We start from the raw sequence: 16,015 nt of genomic DNA on the forward strand, positions 1-16,015 counted from the left end.
TTATGACTGTCTCTCTTCTCTGCAAACTACTATCCACTGCCTGTTGTTGGGGGAATTCTGTCTATAGCAGCAGGTAGAACAAGACAGAACACGGGAAGCAGGGGTAGTTAAAGGGGTTGTCCGGCGATAAAAAATTATTCACAGAATAACACACATTACAAAGTTATACAACTTTGTAATGTATGTTATGTCTGTGAATGGCCCCCTTCCCCGTGTCCCACCACCCCCACCCGTGTACCCGGAAGTGTGGTGCGCTATACATTACCTGTCGCGTGCCGACCACGGTCTCCGATCGTCAGCAGTGACGTCTTCTTCGGGAGCTTGGCGGATCTTCCCGAGTGCCGGCCGCCCTCTGCAGCGTCATCCGAAGCTCAGCCGCGATTGGCTGAGCATAGCTGTGCTCAGCCAATCGCGGCTGAGCAGCTGATGACGTGGCCGCGTCATCAGCCGCTCAGCCGCGATTGGCTGAGCACAGTTATGCTCAGCCAATCGCGGCTGAGCTTCGGATGACGCTGCAGAGGGTGGCCGGCACTCGGGAAGATCCGCCAAGCTCCCGAAGAAGACGTCACTGCTGACGATCGGAGACCGTGGACGACACGATATGCGGTGAGTATAATGCACCACACTTCCGGGTCTAGCGTGGGTGGGGGGAAACACGGGGAAGGGGGCCATTCACAGACATAACATACATTACAAAATTGTATAACTTTGTAATGTGTGTTATTCTGTGAATAATTTTTTATCGCCGGACAACCCCTTTAAGTCAGAAAGTCAGCCATCAAGGGCAGACTGAGCTTTTTTATCGCCGGACAACCCCTTTAAGTCAGAAAGTCAGCCATCAAGGGCAGACTGAGCTTCTGTTTACACTGTACAGCAGGTGATTTACTGGTGGTCTGAGTGGGGATCACATGACTCTGCAATAATAGAAGAGCTCAATATGTATGGATACAACTAGGCTGGGGTGAAACAAGTTACACTGCAGGAATATTGCTGAAGTATAACTCCAGGAATGCTAGGGAGTGTTCTTCTTGGTAAATAAAGTATAAACTATGGAGAGGTGGTTTACAGAGATTCATTACAATACAATAGAGAGATTCCATAAGAGGTCAGAGAATAAATGGAAAGAGGTCTGATAAAGACTGAGCAGAGGTGCAGAAGGAGTCAGCTCCTGAATTTTGTACAGAGTACCCAAGATAAAGGGTGAATACACAAGAATACCCAGTATTTAAAGTATGTGTGGTATCCCCAGGGCCGGCGTCAGAACCCGGCTAAGTAGGGCAAATGCCGGGGCCCCCAGCTCCTCTAGGGGCCCACTCCCGTTTGTTACTACATTTTTTTTGTTAGTAAAAAAGAAAAAAAAGTGTAGTAACAAAGGGGACTGGGCCCCTAGAGGCCGCATCTGACAGTTAGGGGCCCGCCGATCCATACTGGGGCCCCCGAGCACCTGTCTTCCATCACAAATCTTCCCTACAGCCGAGTAGGAAAGAGGACCTTTGAGTCTGAAGGACCTTTGATGATGTCACGGGTCATGTGATCGGACACATGACCTGATAGAGGAAAGCAGGTAGGCTCTGCAAACTAAGTGTCCTGTATGTGCTGGTTCTTCTACTTGTTTTGTGTATAGAGGTCCTGCTGTAATATATCTATATCTATTACAGCAGGATATATATATATATATATATATATATATATATATATATATATATTACAGCAGGACCTCAATACACAAAACAACTAGATATCTGTATCTATCTATCTATCTATCTATCTATTTCCCTATCTATCTATCTATCTATCTATCTATTTCTCTATCTCCTATCTATCATATGAACATGGTGAGACCTCTAGTTCTCCTATATTCAGGCCCTGCAGTGATATACAGTGTGTGTGTGTGTGTGTATATATATATACACACACACACACACTGTATATCACTGCAGGGCCTGTATATAGGATAACTAGAGGTCTCACCATGTTCATATTATAAATAAATAAAAAAAAAAAATAAAAAAAAATATTATATATATATATATATATATATATATATATATATATATATATATATATATAAAATGCTGGTGCTGCTAGTTCTCCTGCTCTGTGTGTATGTATATACACACACACACACACACACACACAGAAGGAGCTGTATACTAGAGAACTAGCAGCACCAGCATGATATATATATATATATTCCTGTCACTGTGTCTGACTCCTCCAGAGTCCTGACTACTGCAGAGATCAGGAGATACAGGAGGAGAAAGATATGCAGCAGCCGCATGTTTCTTCTGCTGCAAATCTTTCCTCACCTGTCTCTCCATGATTTGCTCCTCAAAGGGGCCCGCCGAGGCTCTGCCGCCCAAGGGCCCACAAAAAGCTGGAGCCGGCCCTGGGTATCCCTGTCTAAAACTAGTACAGTACTGTTTGCACACTGACCCTATAACAGTAAGTTACTCAAAGTAATTGCATCTGTTATATGATGATTACAGATGAGAATATCAAGCACGCTCGGGTTTACCAGAACTCTTGGCATCTGATTACTGATGGCTTAGGAAGTTGAAAGCGGTCCTAAGGCTTCATGGAAAACCTGGAAACAGCCAAAGGCTCTATCCATGTTTTCCAGGACTCCCTAGGGTTACACCTAACTTCTTCAGCCTCCAGTAAGCAAATGCAGAGAGTTCAGGTTTGTGTAAGGATATGTCCCTACAGAAAGGAAAAGGTTTCAGCAGATCTATGACATGTCAGCCTTTCCATCCTGTGTACTATATATGGGGGGGGGGCTGGGCTGATCTGTACATCACCGTGCGACAGTGCTAGAACAGAGCAGGGAAACAGAACTGCAGGGCTTTGATAGCTCTGCAGTTCCCAACACAAACATTGGTGCCGGTAAAGAGGCTGTGTCGCCCCTTACTGCTGCCAGTCAACGGATTTTTATTTATTTTTTTTAAACCTTTTTTTTTTATTTTTTTTTAATAAAGTTATATTGCAAAGGGCTATAACTTTATTTAAGCAATATATTACAAAATAATTTTTTGTCCTCGGAGTACCACTTTAAAGCGACTCTGTGCCCACAATCTGACCGCCCCCCCCCCCAAACCGCTTGTACCTTCAGATAGCTTTTAATCCAAGATCTGTCCTGGGGTCCGTTCGGCAGATGATGCAGTTATTGTCCTAAAAACAACTTTTAATCCTACAGCACTGTGTCTAACGGCCGGGGCTTACATTTGTATATGCATTAGGCTGGCACAACCTCTCCTTCCCTCCTCCCCACCCTCCTCATCATTAGGAATGATCCAGGAACATTTACTGCTGTTTGAGCTTTGCACAGGGTCTTAACGATCCAGCCCAAGTTCATTATACACACAGGTGGGGAATAGGAGGCAATCTGCCTGGAGCATTCCTAATGATGAGGAGGGTGGGGAGGAAGGACAGAGAGGTGGTGCCAGCCTAATGCATATACAAATTTAAGCCCCGGCCATTAGACACAGCGCTGCCGGATTAAAAGTCATTTTTAAAACAATAACAGCATCACCTGCCGAACGGACCCCAGGACAGATCTTGGATTAAAAGCAGCTATCCAAAGGTACAAGTGGTTTGGGGGGGGGGGGGGGGGGGGGGGCTGGGACAGATTGTGGGTACAGAGTTAAAGGGGCTGTACAGCCCTACAAGACACCACCTTTTAGAATGGAGAACAGCTCTGTTAGTAAGGCCCCTGTCCTGGTGGATCCATAGTATTGATGCATTATATGGATGGCTGTTAATCTGGTTGGCATACAATGCTACATTGGCCAGTAGTGGCCATTGCATACAGCTGTCCATAGCTTACCCCAGCAACAAATGAACACTGCAGGACTGTGTTTACCTATATAATATAGCACCACCTGGTGTTTAGTGTGGTCCACCTGTTGAGCACACCATTGGAGGACGCACATGGTCATTCAGTCTCCTTATAGACAGATCCTCATTTCTATTCACTATATAGTGATTTTCTATGATGATGTGTCAGGGAAGACCCAGGGCCTCTGCATTGCACAATAACATACAGTAAATCCGACAATTTTGGGGAGATTGACTGTGGAGGAGTAGAAGGAGGAACTGACAAATACTATTTCTTTTAACTGCTTAGGGATGGTGCAATTATTATGGAACTATTGGTAGGGGAAGTCATTGGGAAATATATCTATGGTGGCCAGTGTTAAAGAAGACTGTAACATACTGAGGACTATATGTATAGCTTTCAGGGGAAGAAGACTGACTGAGGAGCATACTGGGGCCTGTGGTATATCTGTAGCTGTAAGAGGGTGAAGGAGACTGACTGAGGAGCATACTGGGGCCTGTGGTATATCTGTAGCTGTAAGAGGGTGAAGGAGACTGACTGAGGAGCATACTGGGTCCTGTGGTATATCTGTAGCTGTAAGGGCGGGTTCACACTACGGAATTCTCGCGGACAATGTCCGCGGAATTCCGTCAGCTGTCCGCCCGCACGGGCACGCGCTTTTCCGACGGCTCCATAGACACCATTCTATGGGCCGGCGTATTCCGTGATCCGCTAAAAGAAGTGACATGACACTTCTTTCAGCGTATAGCGGAATACGCCGGCCCATAGAATGGTGTCTATGGGGCCGGCGGAAAGGCGCACAGACATTGTCCGCGAGAATTCCGTAGTGTGAACCCGCCCTAAGAGGTAGAAGGAGACTGACTGAGGAGCATACTGGGTCCTGTGGTATATCTGTAGCTGTAAGAGGGGGTAGGACTGACAAAGAAGTATACTTCGGACTACTGGAGACATATTCATGTCTGCCAGATTGGGAAGGAAACAGACAAGAACTATACTGAAAGCTACCTGTAGGAAAAGGAAACGGACAGACAGTGAAAGACATAGGGGCCAATTTATGAAACGGTCTAAAAGAGCTTGCTGTCTATAGCAACCAGTCACAGCAAAGCTTTCTTTTCTCACAGCACTCGCCACAAGTGAAATCTGCACAGTTTTTAATGAATCAGCAACATACATGAATGTTACAAGCAGGTTTGGAATTGGTTGATGGAAAAGGGGCATGTGTCACATGATGCTGCCCGGCAGCAAAAAAAATGGCACAGGTCAGTAGTGGTGCTAAAGGGTACAGAAAAGGGTACAAAGGGGTGTTCTTATTAATGCAAAGTTGCTCACATTAGATGTTAATAGTCTTTTGGGGAGTCCCCATGTTTACAGAATTCATGGGATGGGAGGGAAAACATCCCGCATATGAAATATCACGTCTCACTGTTATCACGGCCTGAGGCTGCCCTACTGCCCCAATAGCATGACACAAGCAGTACTGTCATGGGGACATGTGCGCAGATCATCTATTTGCCCTTATTCAGGTTAGTACCTTTTTATATATGCAATTTACTGTTATCTCTCAAGAAATATCCAGGCTTGTATTATTTAGCAGGTAACCACATGGACATGAAAAACCGGACAGAATAATACAGGAGACTGATCAGTGCATCTATAGCTGAAGGGTATGAACCTAAGCATCTCCATTCACACCAGGTGAAGCAGTGAGGAATAAAAGCCGTACAGTTCTAAGACAAGGCTGCCCTCCTGTGGTCACATACATGTACTGTTCTGCTTCACACAAAATGAGATTATCACTGTAGCTATATATTAGTCGTGTTAAACTCTGGCCCGTGGTGCCATCATTTTTGGCCCGCGGCAATTCAGAGTTTGAATTACATCTGGCCCACCATGGCTATTATATAAGAGACTATGGGGGAGGGCTGGCTACTATATGAGTCTATGGGGGAGGGCTGGCTACTATATAAGAGACTATGGGGGAGAACTGGCTACTATATAAGAGACTATGGGGGAGGGCTGGCTACTATATAAGAGACTATGGGGGAGGGCTGACCTAAATGAGACTACTGGGGAGTGCTGGCTACTATATGAGACAACTGGGGAGGGCTGGCTACTATATAAGAGACTGTGGGGGAGGACTGGCTACTATACGAGACTATGGGGGAGGGCTAGCTACTATAGAAGAAACCAAGGGGGAGGGCTGGCTACTATATAAGAGACTATGGGGGAGGACTGGCTACTATATAGGAGACTATGGGGTAGGGCTGGCTACTATATAAGAGACTATGGGGGAGGAATGGCTACTATATAAGACTATTGGGGGGGCTGGCTACTGTATGAGACTATGGGGTAGGGCTGACTACTGTATGAGACTATTGGGGAGGGATGGCTACTATATGAGACTATGGAGTAGGGCTGGCTACTATATGAGACTAAGGGTGAGGGCTGGCTATTATATGAGACTATGGGGGAGGGCTGGCTACTATATAAGAGACTAAGGGGGAGGGCTGGCCACTATATGAGACTATTGGGAAGGGCTGGCTACTATATGGGACTATTGGGGAGGGCTGGCTACTATTTGGGACTCTTGGGGGGCTGACTACTATTTGGGACTCTTGGGGGGCTGGCTTCTATTTGGGCACCATTAGGAGTGCTGGCCAATATGTAGGACAATTTGGGAGTTTGGCTATTACATGGGTTGGGGTTTAAAGGAGACCTGTCACCCCCCGCGCCGGGGTGACAGGCTCCCAACCCCCAGATAGATCCCCTTATACTTACCTCATGTCGCTGAGTCCCGCTGCCGGAGCCGGTCCCGAGACGGAGATATCCCGGTGAGAAGCCGGCGCGCGCGCTGTGGAGATGGGTCCGGCGTCCATAGAGAATGAATGGAGCCGTGCGCGCGCAGCAGAGATGAGTCCGGCTCCATTCATTCTCTATGGACGCTCTATGGTCCTCTTTAATCATGTCATAGCAATTTATCATGTCATTTATCACAGTGCTGGGAGACTCACACCACTGACAGTACCAGGAACACAGCACGCTGCTCTGACAGTGCCAGGACCGCCGCATTTGCGCTTTAATAATTATGAAGGTTGGCTCACGACTTTGTCCAATTTTTTAATTTTGGCCTACTGTGTATTTGAGTTTGACACCCATTATATACCATAAGACATTATAGTATTTGCTGTCGTGCACACCATATTCACAATTTTATATGCAATTTTAGATTTTATGCAATATTTTTTTTTCTACCCTTGACGTATTACTTTCAGGTGCACCATATGGCAGTTACAGTTTATTAGCTTTGTATGTGGGTGTAGTCACTATAGTCTATGTTTGGTCTATTAAAGTCCAGTGGGCTGCTGGGAACATGCTGTGGTATATGTCAGCAAACATTTTACATTGATGGATTATCGCTGTATACTGGGGATAAGTGGAGAAATTACGATGTGAATTCTGCCTGACATTATTTATTTCTTCTTCAAAATGAGGAGAAAACCATTGTCTTGTGATCTCCAGCCTTAGGCTATGTTCCCACACAGTATTTTGGTCAGTATTTTGCAACCGAAACCAGGAGTGGATTGAAAACACAGAAAGGCTATGCTCATACACTGTTGAAATTAAGTGGATGGCTGTCATTTAAAGTGATTGTACCACCAGGCCCAGGCTGTAGCACTGGAGTCGGGCCGACCTACCCTTAGTGGGAGTAAACCCCAGCCCCTCTATGATAGGGTTCCATTGATTCTAATGGAGTCACGTCATGGAGGGGCTGGGGTTTCTTCCCACTAAGGGTGGGTTGGCCCGCCTCCAGTGCTTCAGCCTGGGCCTGGTGGTACAGTCACTTTAATGGCAAATAACAGCCATTATTTCAAAACAAAGTTGTTTAAAAACATTGGTAATTATTTCCCAATAAATGACGGCCATCCACTCAATTTTAACAGTGTGTGAACAGAGCCTTTCTGTGTTTTCAATCCACTCCTGGTTTCGGTTGCAAAATACTGTGTGAAAACATAGCCCATTCACTGAAGTGAATGGGCAGGGGTGATACTGTTTCTGCAAGAGAGTAGCTGTCCTATTTCTAGTCCTGGATAACTCCTTTTTAATTAAAAAAAGTAGAGACTATTTACAAAATACTGCATCCTCTTGGTATGGTGTGTTACTCTAGGTACATTACATTAAAACATGAGAAAAAAAAGCAATGTTTGATGACCTAAAGAGAATATTGTTGCAATGACTGAGTTGGCCACTCACCTACTATGGCTGGCATTATAATTAGAGATGAGCGAACCGGGTTCGAGCCGATCCGAACCCGAACGTTCGGTATTTGATTAGCTGGGGCTTGCAGAACTTGGATAAAGCTCTAAGGTTGTCTGGAAAACATGGATACAGCCAATACTGGGAGAGGAGATACTGGTGGAAGAGATGATGCTGGAAGTAGGGGAGGAATACTGGGAGAGGGGATACTGCAGGAAGAGATGATACTGGAAGTAGGGGAGGAATACTGGGAGAGGGGATACTGCAGGAAGAGATGATACTGGAAGTAGAGGAGGAACACTGGGAGGGGATAGCGCAGGAGGAGATGATACTGGAAGTAGGGGTGGGATACTGGGAGGGGATACTGCAGGAAGAGATGATACTGGGAGAAGGGGAGGAATACTGGGAGGGGATAGCGCAGGAGGAGATGATACTGGAAGTAGGGGAGGAATACTGGGAGAGGGGATACTGCAGGAGGAGAGGATACTGGAAGTAGAGGAGGAACACTGGGAGGGGATAGCGCAGGAGGAGATGATACTGGAAGTAGGGGTGGGATACTGGGAGGGGATACTGCAGGAAGAGATGATACTGGAAGAAGGGGAGGAATACTGGGAGGGGATAGCGCAGGAGGAGATGATACTGGAAGTAGGGGAGGAATACTGGGAGAGGGAATACTGCAGGAGGTGATGATACTGGAAGTAGAGGAGGAACACTGGGAGGGGATACTGCAGGAGGAGATGATACTGGGATGGTACTGTGGAATATAGGAGGAGGAGGGGATAGTAGAGGGGGTTTCAGGAGGTGATTATACTGTGGAATATGGGGAGAGATGGATGATACTGGGAGGGGGATGTGGGGGGGGATACTGCAGAGTGTTAGTATGCTGGAGGTGGGAGAGATAATATGGAAAAGGGGGTAGATGAAACCTGGGATGGGGTATATTATATTTGGGGAGCACGGGTAGATGACAGATGACACCTGGGGTGGGGTATATTAAATGAGGGAAGTAGGGGTAAATGACAACTTTGATAGGGTATAATATATCAAGGGATTACGGAGAGATAACACATAAGGTGTGGTATATATCTGTGAAGTGCAGATAGATGACACCTGGGATTGAGTATATTATATCTGGCGAGAGGTAGATGACACCTAGGGGGGTATATTATATCTGGGGGGTAAGGGTAGATAGCACCTGGGAGGGGCATATATATCTGGGGAGGAGGTAGATGACACCTGAAATTGGGTATATTGGATAGATGATCTGGGGTGGGGTATATATCAGGGGAGTGGGGGTAGAAGACAGCTGGGGAGTGGCATATGACACCTGGAATTGGGTATATATCTGGGGAGTAAGGGTAGATGATATGGGGTGGGTATTTATCCGGGGAGTGGGGGTAGAAGACAGCTGGAAAGGGTATATTATATCTGGTGAGTGGGGGTAGATAACACATCGGGTGGGGTTTATCATAACTGAGGAGGGGGAATAGATATCTGAGGAGGAGGTAGATGACACCTGGGGGGGGGGACATACTAAAGAGCATGAACAAAAGGAATGAACAAAAAGATTTAGCTTTATTTCTAATGGGGAAACATGTAAAGTAAGGTTTAAATAGGGTTTATGGGTTAGATAGACCCGGAATGAACAGGATTTATCTGTAGTAGAGTGGACTGAGGGCATATACTATAAAAACCCATGTGTGATACCTGTGCAAGGTACGCCAGGAATGAATCAGATATATACTGTATAGTGAAATAAGGGAATATTCCATAGAAAAAAGGTGTAGTTTTTTTTTCTGTGCAAGATAGAAACCTGCTCATTCCAAGTCTATGGTGCAAACACTCCTTGCACTGTGCACTACAGATGTATCTTGTTTATTCCGGGTGTATCTTGTATGAGGAAAGCACTACCCCTCTTTTTCTATGGAATAGCCCCTCATTTTACTATATATATATATATATATATATATATATATATAGTAAATAGGGGGGGAATTAGATTATGTGTGGAGGTGTATAGTATAATATATATATATATATATATATATATATATATATATATATATATATATATATATATATATATATATGTATATAGGGGGGGGGGGGGTGTAGATGGATGAAGTTATCATGGACATATCCTGTATTGTTCCCCTCATATTGTGGCTGTGTAGAGATTGGGGGCGGCGCCCATGTAATCCACACCCGATGTCTTCAACCAAAAGCCGCCTCTGTTCATCGCACAATGCATTATAAACATGGGGCCATTATCAGTCAATGTTCACATGAAGCGCAGAGCCGCAGCGGTAACTACTGATTACCTGTCCAGGTTTTCTGCTGTGGGATGTAATAATACTTATTGCCGTAGTGGTCAGTGCCCATGTGCTGCCTCACTGTCCCCAGTGTCCTCTGCAGGAAGGAGCGCAGCCTGTCCATGCTGAGTGCGCCGAGTAAACAAGGAAAGCTAGAATGTATCCTCTCCTTTGAGGTGTGATGTCACCAGGAGGGGCGGGGCCTCGACCGGAAGTAGGAAGCAATGAGCTGCTGCGCCATTCACTGTGCAGAAACAGAGGGAAGGAAGCTGCAATATCCACAGGAACACGGGGGGATACAAGGGAGAGGACTGGTGTGTGTGGGGGGGTCTGTATACAGGGGGAGAGGACTGATGTGTGTGGTCTGTATACAGGGGGAGAGGACTGATGTGTGTGGTCTGTATACAGGGGGAGAGGACTGGTGTGTGAAGTCTGTATACAGGGGAGAGGACTGTATTGTGGGGGGTCTGTATACAGGGGGAGAGGACTGGTGTGTGTGTGTGGTCTGTATACAGGGGGAGAGGACTGGTGTGTGTGGTCTGTATACAGGGGGAGAGGACTGGTGTGTGTGGTCTGTATACAGGAGGAGAGGACTGGTGTGTGAAGTCTGTATACAGGGGAGAGGACTGGTGTGTGAAGTCTGTATACAGGGGAGAGGACTGTAGTGTGGGGGTTCTATATACAGGGGGAGAGGACTGGTGTGTGTGTGGTCTGTATACAGGGGGAGAGGACTGGTGTGTGAAGTCTGTATACAGGGGAGAGGACTGGTGTGTGGGGTCTGTATACAGGGGAAGAGGACTTGTGTGTGTGTGTGTGTGTGTGTGTGTGGTCTGTATACAGGGGGAGAGGACTGGTGTGTGTGGTCTGTATACAGGGGAGAGGACTGGTGTGTGTGGGGTCTGTATACAGGGGGAGAGGACTGGTGTGTGTGGTCTGTATACAGGGGAGAGGACTGGTGTGTGTGGGGTCTGTATACAGGGGGAGAGGACTGGTGTGTGGGGTCTGTATACAGGGGGAGAGGACTGGTGTGTGTGGGGTCTGTATACAGGGGGAGAGGACTGGTGTGTGGGGTCTGTATACAGGGGGAGAGGACTGGTGTGTGTGTGGTCTGTATACAGGGGGAGAGGACTGGTGTGTGTGGTCTGTATACAGGGGGAGAGGACTGGTGTGTGAAGTCTGTATACAGGGGAGAGGACTGTAGTGTGGGGTCTGTATACAGGGGGAGAGGACTGATGTGTGTGGTCTGTATACAGGGGGAGAGGACTGGTGTGTGAAGTCTGTATACAGGGGAGAGGACTGTATTGTGGGGGGTCTGTATACAGGGGGAGAGGACTGGTGTGTGTGTGTGGTCTGTATACAGGGGGAGAGGACTGGTGTGTGTGGTCTGTATACAGGGGGAGAGGACTGGTGTGTGTGGTCTGTATACAGGAGGAGAGGACTGGTGTGTGAAGTCTGTATACAGGGGAGAGGACTGTAGTGTGGGGGGTCTGTATACAGGGCGAGAGGACTGGTGTGTGTGTGGTCTGTATACAGGGGGAGAGGACTGGTGTGTGTGGTCTGTATACAGGGGGAGAGGACTGGTGTGTGAAGTCTGTATACAGGGGAGAGGACTGGTGTGTGGGGTCTGTATACAGGGGGACAGGACTGGGGTGTGTGGGGTCTGTATACAGGGGAAGAGGACTGGTGTGTGTGTGTGGTCTGTATACAGGGGGAGAGGACTGGTGTGTGTGGTCTGTATACAGGGGGACAGGACTGGTGTGTGAAGTCTGTATACAGGGGAGAGGACTGTAGTGTGGGGGGTCTGTATACAGGGGGAGAGGACTGGTGTGTGGGATCTGTATACAGGGGGAGAGGACTGGTGTGTGAAGTCTGTATGCAGGGGGGGAGGACTGGTGTGTGAAGTCTGTATACAGGGGAGAGGACTGTAGTGTGGGGTCTGTATACAGGGGGAGAGGACTGGTGTGTGTGTGGGGTCTGTATACAGGGGGAGAGGACTGGTGTGTGTGTGGGGTCTGTATACAGGGGGAGAGGACTGGTGTGTGAAGTCTGTATACAGGGGAGAGGACTGGTGTGTGAAGTCTGTATACAGGGGAGAGGACTGGTGTGTGAAGTCTGTATACAGGGGAGAGGACTGGTGTGTGGGGTCTGTATACAGGGGGACAGGACTGGGGTGTGTGGGGTCTGTATACAGGGGAAGAGGACTGGTGTGTGTGTGTGTGTGTGGTCTGTATACAGGGGGAGAGGACTGGTGTGTGTGGTCTGTATACAGGGGGACAGGACTGGTGTGTGAAGTCTGTATACAGGGGAGAGGACTGTAGTGTGGGGGGTCTGTATATAGGGGGAGAGGACTGGTGTGTGGGATCTGTATACAGGGGGAGAGGACTGGTGTGTGAAGTCTGTATGCAGGGGGAGAGGACTGGTGTGTGAAGTCTGTATACAGGGGAGAGGACTGTAGTGTGGGGTCTGTATACAGGGGGAGAGGACTGGTGTGTGTGTGGGGTCTGTATACAGGGGGAGAGGACTGGTGTGTGGGGTCTGTATACAGGGGGAAAGGACTGGTGTGTGGGGTCTGTATACAGGGGGAGAAGACTGGTGTGTGGGGGGTCTGTATACAGGGGGAGAGGACTGGTGTGTGTGTGGGGTCTGTATACAGGGGGAGAGGACTGGTGTGTGGGGTCTGTATACAGGGGGAGAGGACTGGTGTGTGGGGGCACTGGCGGGTCTGTATACAGAGGGAGAGGACGGGTGTGTGGGGTCTGTATACAGAGGGAGAGGACTGGTGTGTGGGGTCTGTATACAGAGGGAGAGGACTGGTGTGTGGGGTCTGTATACAGAGGGAGAGGACTGGTGTGTGGGGTCTGTATACAGAGGGAGAGGACTGGTGTGTGGGGTCTGTATACAGAGGGAGAGGACTGGTGTGTGGGGTCTGTATACAGAGGGAGAGGACTGGTGTGTGGGGTCTGTATACAGGGGGAGAGGGCTGGTGTGTGGGGTCTGTATACAGGGAGAGAGGACTGGTGTGTGTGGGGTCTGTATACAAGGGGAGAGGACTGGTGTGTGTGGGGTCTGTATACAAGGGGAGAGGACTGGTGTGTGTGGGGTCTGTATACAAGGGGAGAGGACTGGTGTGTGGGGTCCGTATACAGGGGAAGAAGACTGGTGTGTGTGGGGTCTGTATACGGGGAGAGGAATGGTGTGGGGGATCTGTATACAGGGGGAGAGGACTGGTGTGTGGGATCTGTATACAGGGGGAGAGGACTGGTGTATGGGATCTGTATACAGGGGGAGAGGACTGGTATGTGGAATCTGTATACAGGGGGAGAGGACTGGTGTGTGTGGGGTCTGTATACAGGGGGACAGGACTGGGGTGTGTGTGGTCTGTATACAGGGGGAGAGGACTGGTGTGTGTGGTCTGTATACAGGGGAGAGGACTGGTGTGTGTGGGGTCTGTATACAGGGGTAGAGGACTGGTGTGTGTGGGGTCTGTATACAGGGGTAGAGGACTGGTGTGGGTGGGGTCTGTATACAGGGGAAGAGGACTGGTGTGTGTGTGTGGTCTGTATACAGGGGGAGAGGACTGGTGTGTGTGGTCTGTATACAGGGGGACAGGACTGGTGTGTGAAGTCTGTATACAGGGGAGAGGACTGTAGTGTGGGGGGTCTGTATACAGGGGTAGAGGACTGGTGTGTGGGATCTGTATACAGGGGGAGAGGACTGGTGTGTGAAGTCTGTATGCAGGGGGAGAGGACTGGTGTGTGAAGTCTGTATACAGGGGAGAGGACTGTAGTGTGGGGTCTGTATACAGGGGGAGAGGACTGATGTGTGTGGTCTGTATACAGGGGGAGAGGACTGGTGTGTGAAGTCTGTATACAGGGGAGAGGACTGTAGTGTGGGGTCTGTATACAGGGGGAGAGGACTGATGTGTTTGGTCTGTATACAGGGGGAGAGGACTGGTGTGTGAAGTCTGTATACAGGGGAGAGGACTGTATTGTGGGGGGTCTGTATACAGGGGGAGAGGACTGGTGTGTGTGTGTGGTCTGTATACAGGGGGAGAGGACTGGTGTGTGTGGTCTGTATACAGGGGGAGAGGACTGGTGTGTGTGGTCTGTATACAGGAGGAGAGGACTGGTGTGTGAAGTCTGTATACAGGGGAGAGGACTGTAGTGTGGGGGGTCTGTATACAGGGGAGAGGACTGGTGTGTGGGGTCTGTATACAGGGGGACAGGACTGGGGTGTGTGGGGTCTGTATACAGGGGAAGAGGACTGGTGTGTGTGTGTGGTCTGTATACAGGGGGAGAGCACTGGTGTGTGTGTGGTCTGTATACAGGGGGAGAGCACTGGTGTGTGTGGTCTGTATACAGGGCGACAGGACTGGTGTGTGAAGTCTGTATACAGGGGAGAGGACTGTAGTGTGGGGGGTCTGTATACAGGGGGAGAGGACTGATGTGTGTGGTCTGTATACAGGGGGAGAGGACTGGTGTGTGAAGTCTGTATACAGGGGAGAGGACTGTAGTGTGGGGGGTCTGTATACAGGGGGAGAGGACTGGTGTGTGTGTGGTCTGTATACAGGGGGAGAGGACTGGTGTGTGTGGTCTGTATACAGGGGGAGAAGACTGGTGTGTGGGGGGTCTGTATACAGGGGGAGAGGACTGGTGTGTGTGTGGGGTCTGTATACAGGGGGAGAGGACTGGTGTGTGGGGTCTGTATACAGGGGGAGAGGACTGGTGTGTGGGGGCACTGGGGGGTCTGTATACAGAGGGAGAGGACTGGTGTGTGGGGTCTGTATACAGAGGGAGAGGACTGGTGTGTGGGGTCTGTATACAGAGGGAGAGGACTGGTGTGTGGGGTCTGTATACAGAGGGAGAGGACTGGTGTGTGGGGTCTGTATACAGAGGGAGAGGACTGGTGTGTGGGGTCTGTATACAGAGGGAGAGGACTGGTGTGTGGGGTCTGTATACAGAGGGAGAGGACTGGTGTGTGGGGTCTGTATACAGGGGGAGAGGGCTGGTGTGTGGGGTCTGTATACAGGGAGAGAGGACTGGTGTGTGTGGGGTCTGTATACAAGGGGAGAGGACTGGTGTGTGTGGGGTCTGTATACAAGGGGAGAGGACTGGTGTGTGGGGTCCGTATACAGGGGAAGAAGACTGGTGTGTGTGGGGTCTGTATACAGGGGGAGAGGACTGGTGTGTGTGGGGTCTGTATACGGGGAGAGGAATGGTGTGGGGGATCTGTATACAGGGGGAGAGGACTGGTGTGTGGGATCTGTATACAGGGGGAGAGGACTGGTGTATGGGATCTGTATACAGGGGGAGAGGACTGGTATGTGGGATCTGTATACAGGGGGAGAGGACTGGTGTGTGTGGGGTCTGTATACAGGGGGAGAGGACTGGTGTGTGTGGGGTCTGTATACAGGGGGAGAGGACTGGTGTGTGTGGGGTCCGTATACAGGGGAAGAAGACTGGTGTGTGTGAGGTTTGTATACAGGGGGAGAAGACTGGTGTGTGAGGTTTGTATACAGGGGGAGAGGACTGGTGTGTGTGTGGGGTCTGTATACAGGGGGAGAGGACTGGTGTGTGGTCTGTATACAGGGGAGAGGACTGGTGTGTGGGGT

General features: G+C 49.1%; 1 protein-coding gene across 1 annotated transcript in view; it reads right to left on the bottom strand.

Moving 5' to 3' along the window:
* Positions 1 to 10,627, bottom strand: part of NDUFAF2 (NADH:ubiquinone oxidoreductase complex assembly factor 2) — a 66,622-nt gene extending 55,995 nt beyond the window's left edge. Inside the window, exon 1 of the mRNA XM_069962732.1 lies at positions 10,414 to 10,627. Within this exon, the coding sequence (XP_069818833.1) occupies positions 10,414 to 10,528 (115 nt within the window). The 5' untranslated portion in view covers positions 10,529 to 10,627. The remainder of the gene's footprint in view (positions 1 to 10,413) is intronic.
* Positions 10,628 to 16,015: the final 5,388 nt, after the last annotated feature.

This window comes from Dendropsophus ebraccatus, chromosome 3 (genome assembly GCF_027789765.1).
Source record: "Dendropsophus ebraccatus isolate aDenEbr1 chromosome 3, aDenEbr1.pat, whole genome shotgun sequence".
NCBI classification, from domain to species: domain Eukaryota; kingdom Metazoa; phylum Chordata; class Amphibia; order Anura; family Hylidae; genus Dendropsophus; species Dendropsophus ebraccatus.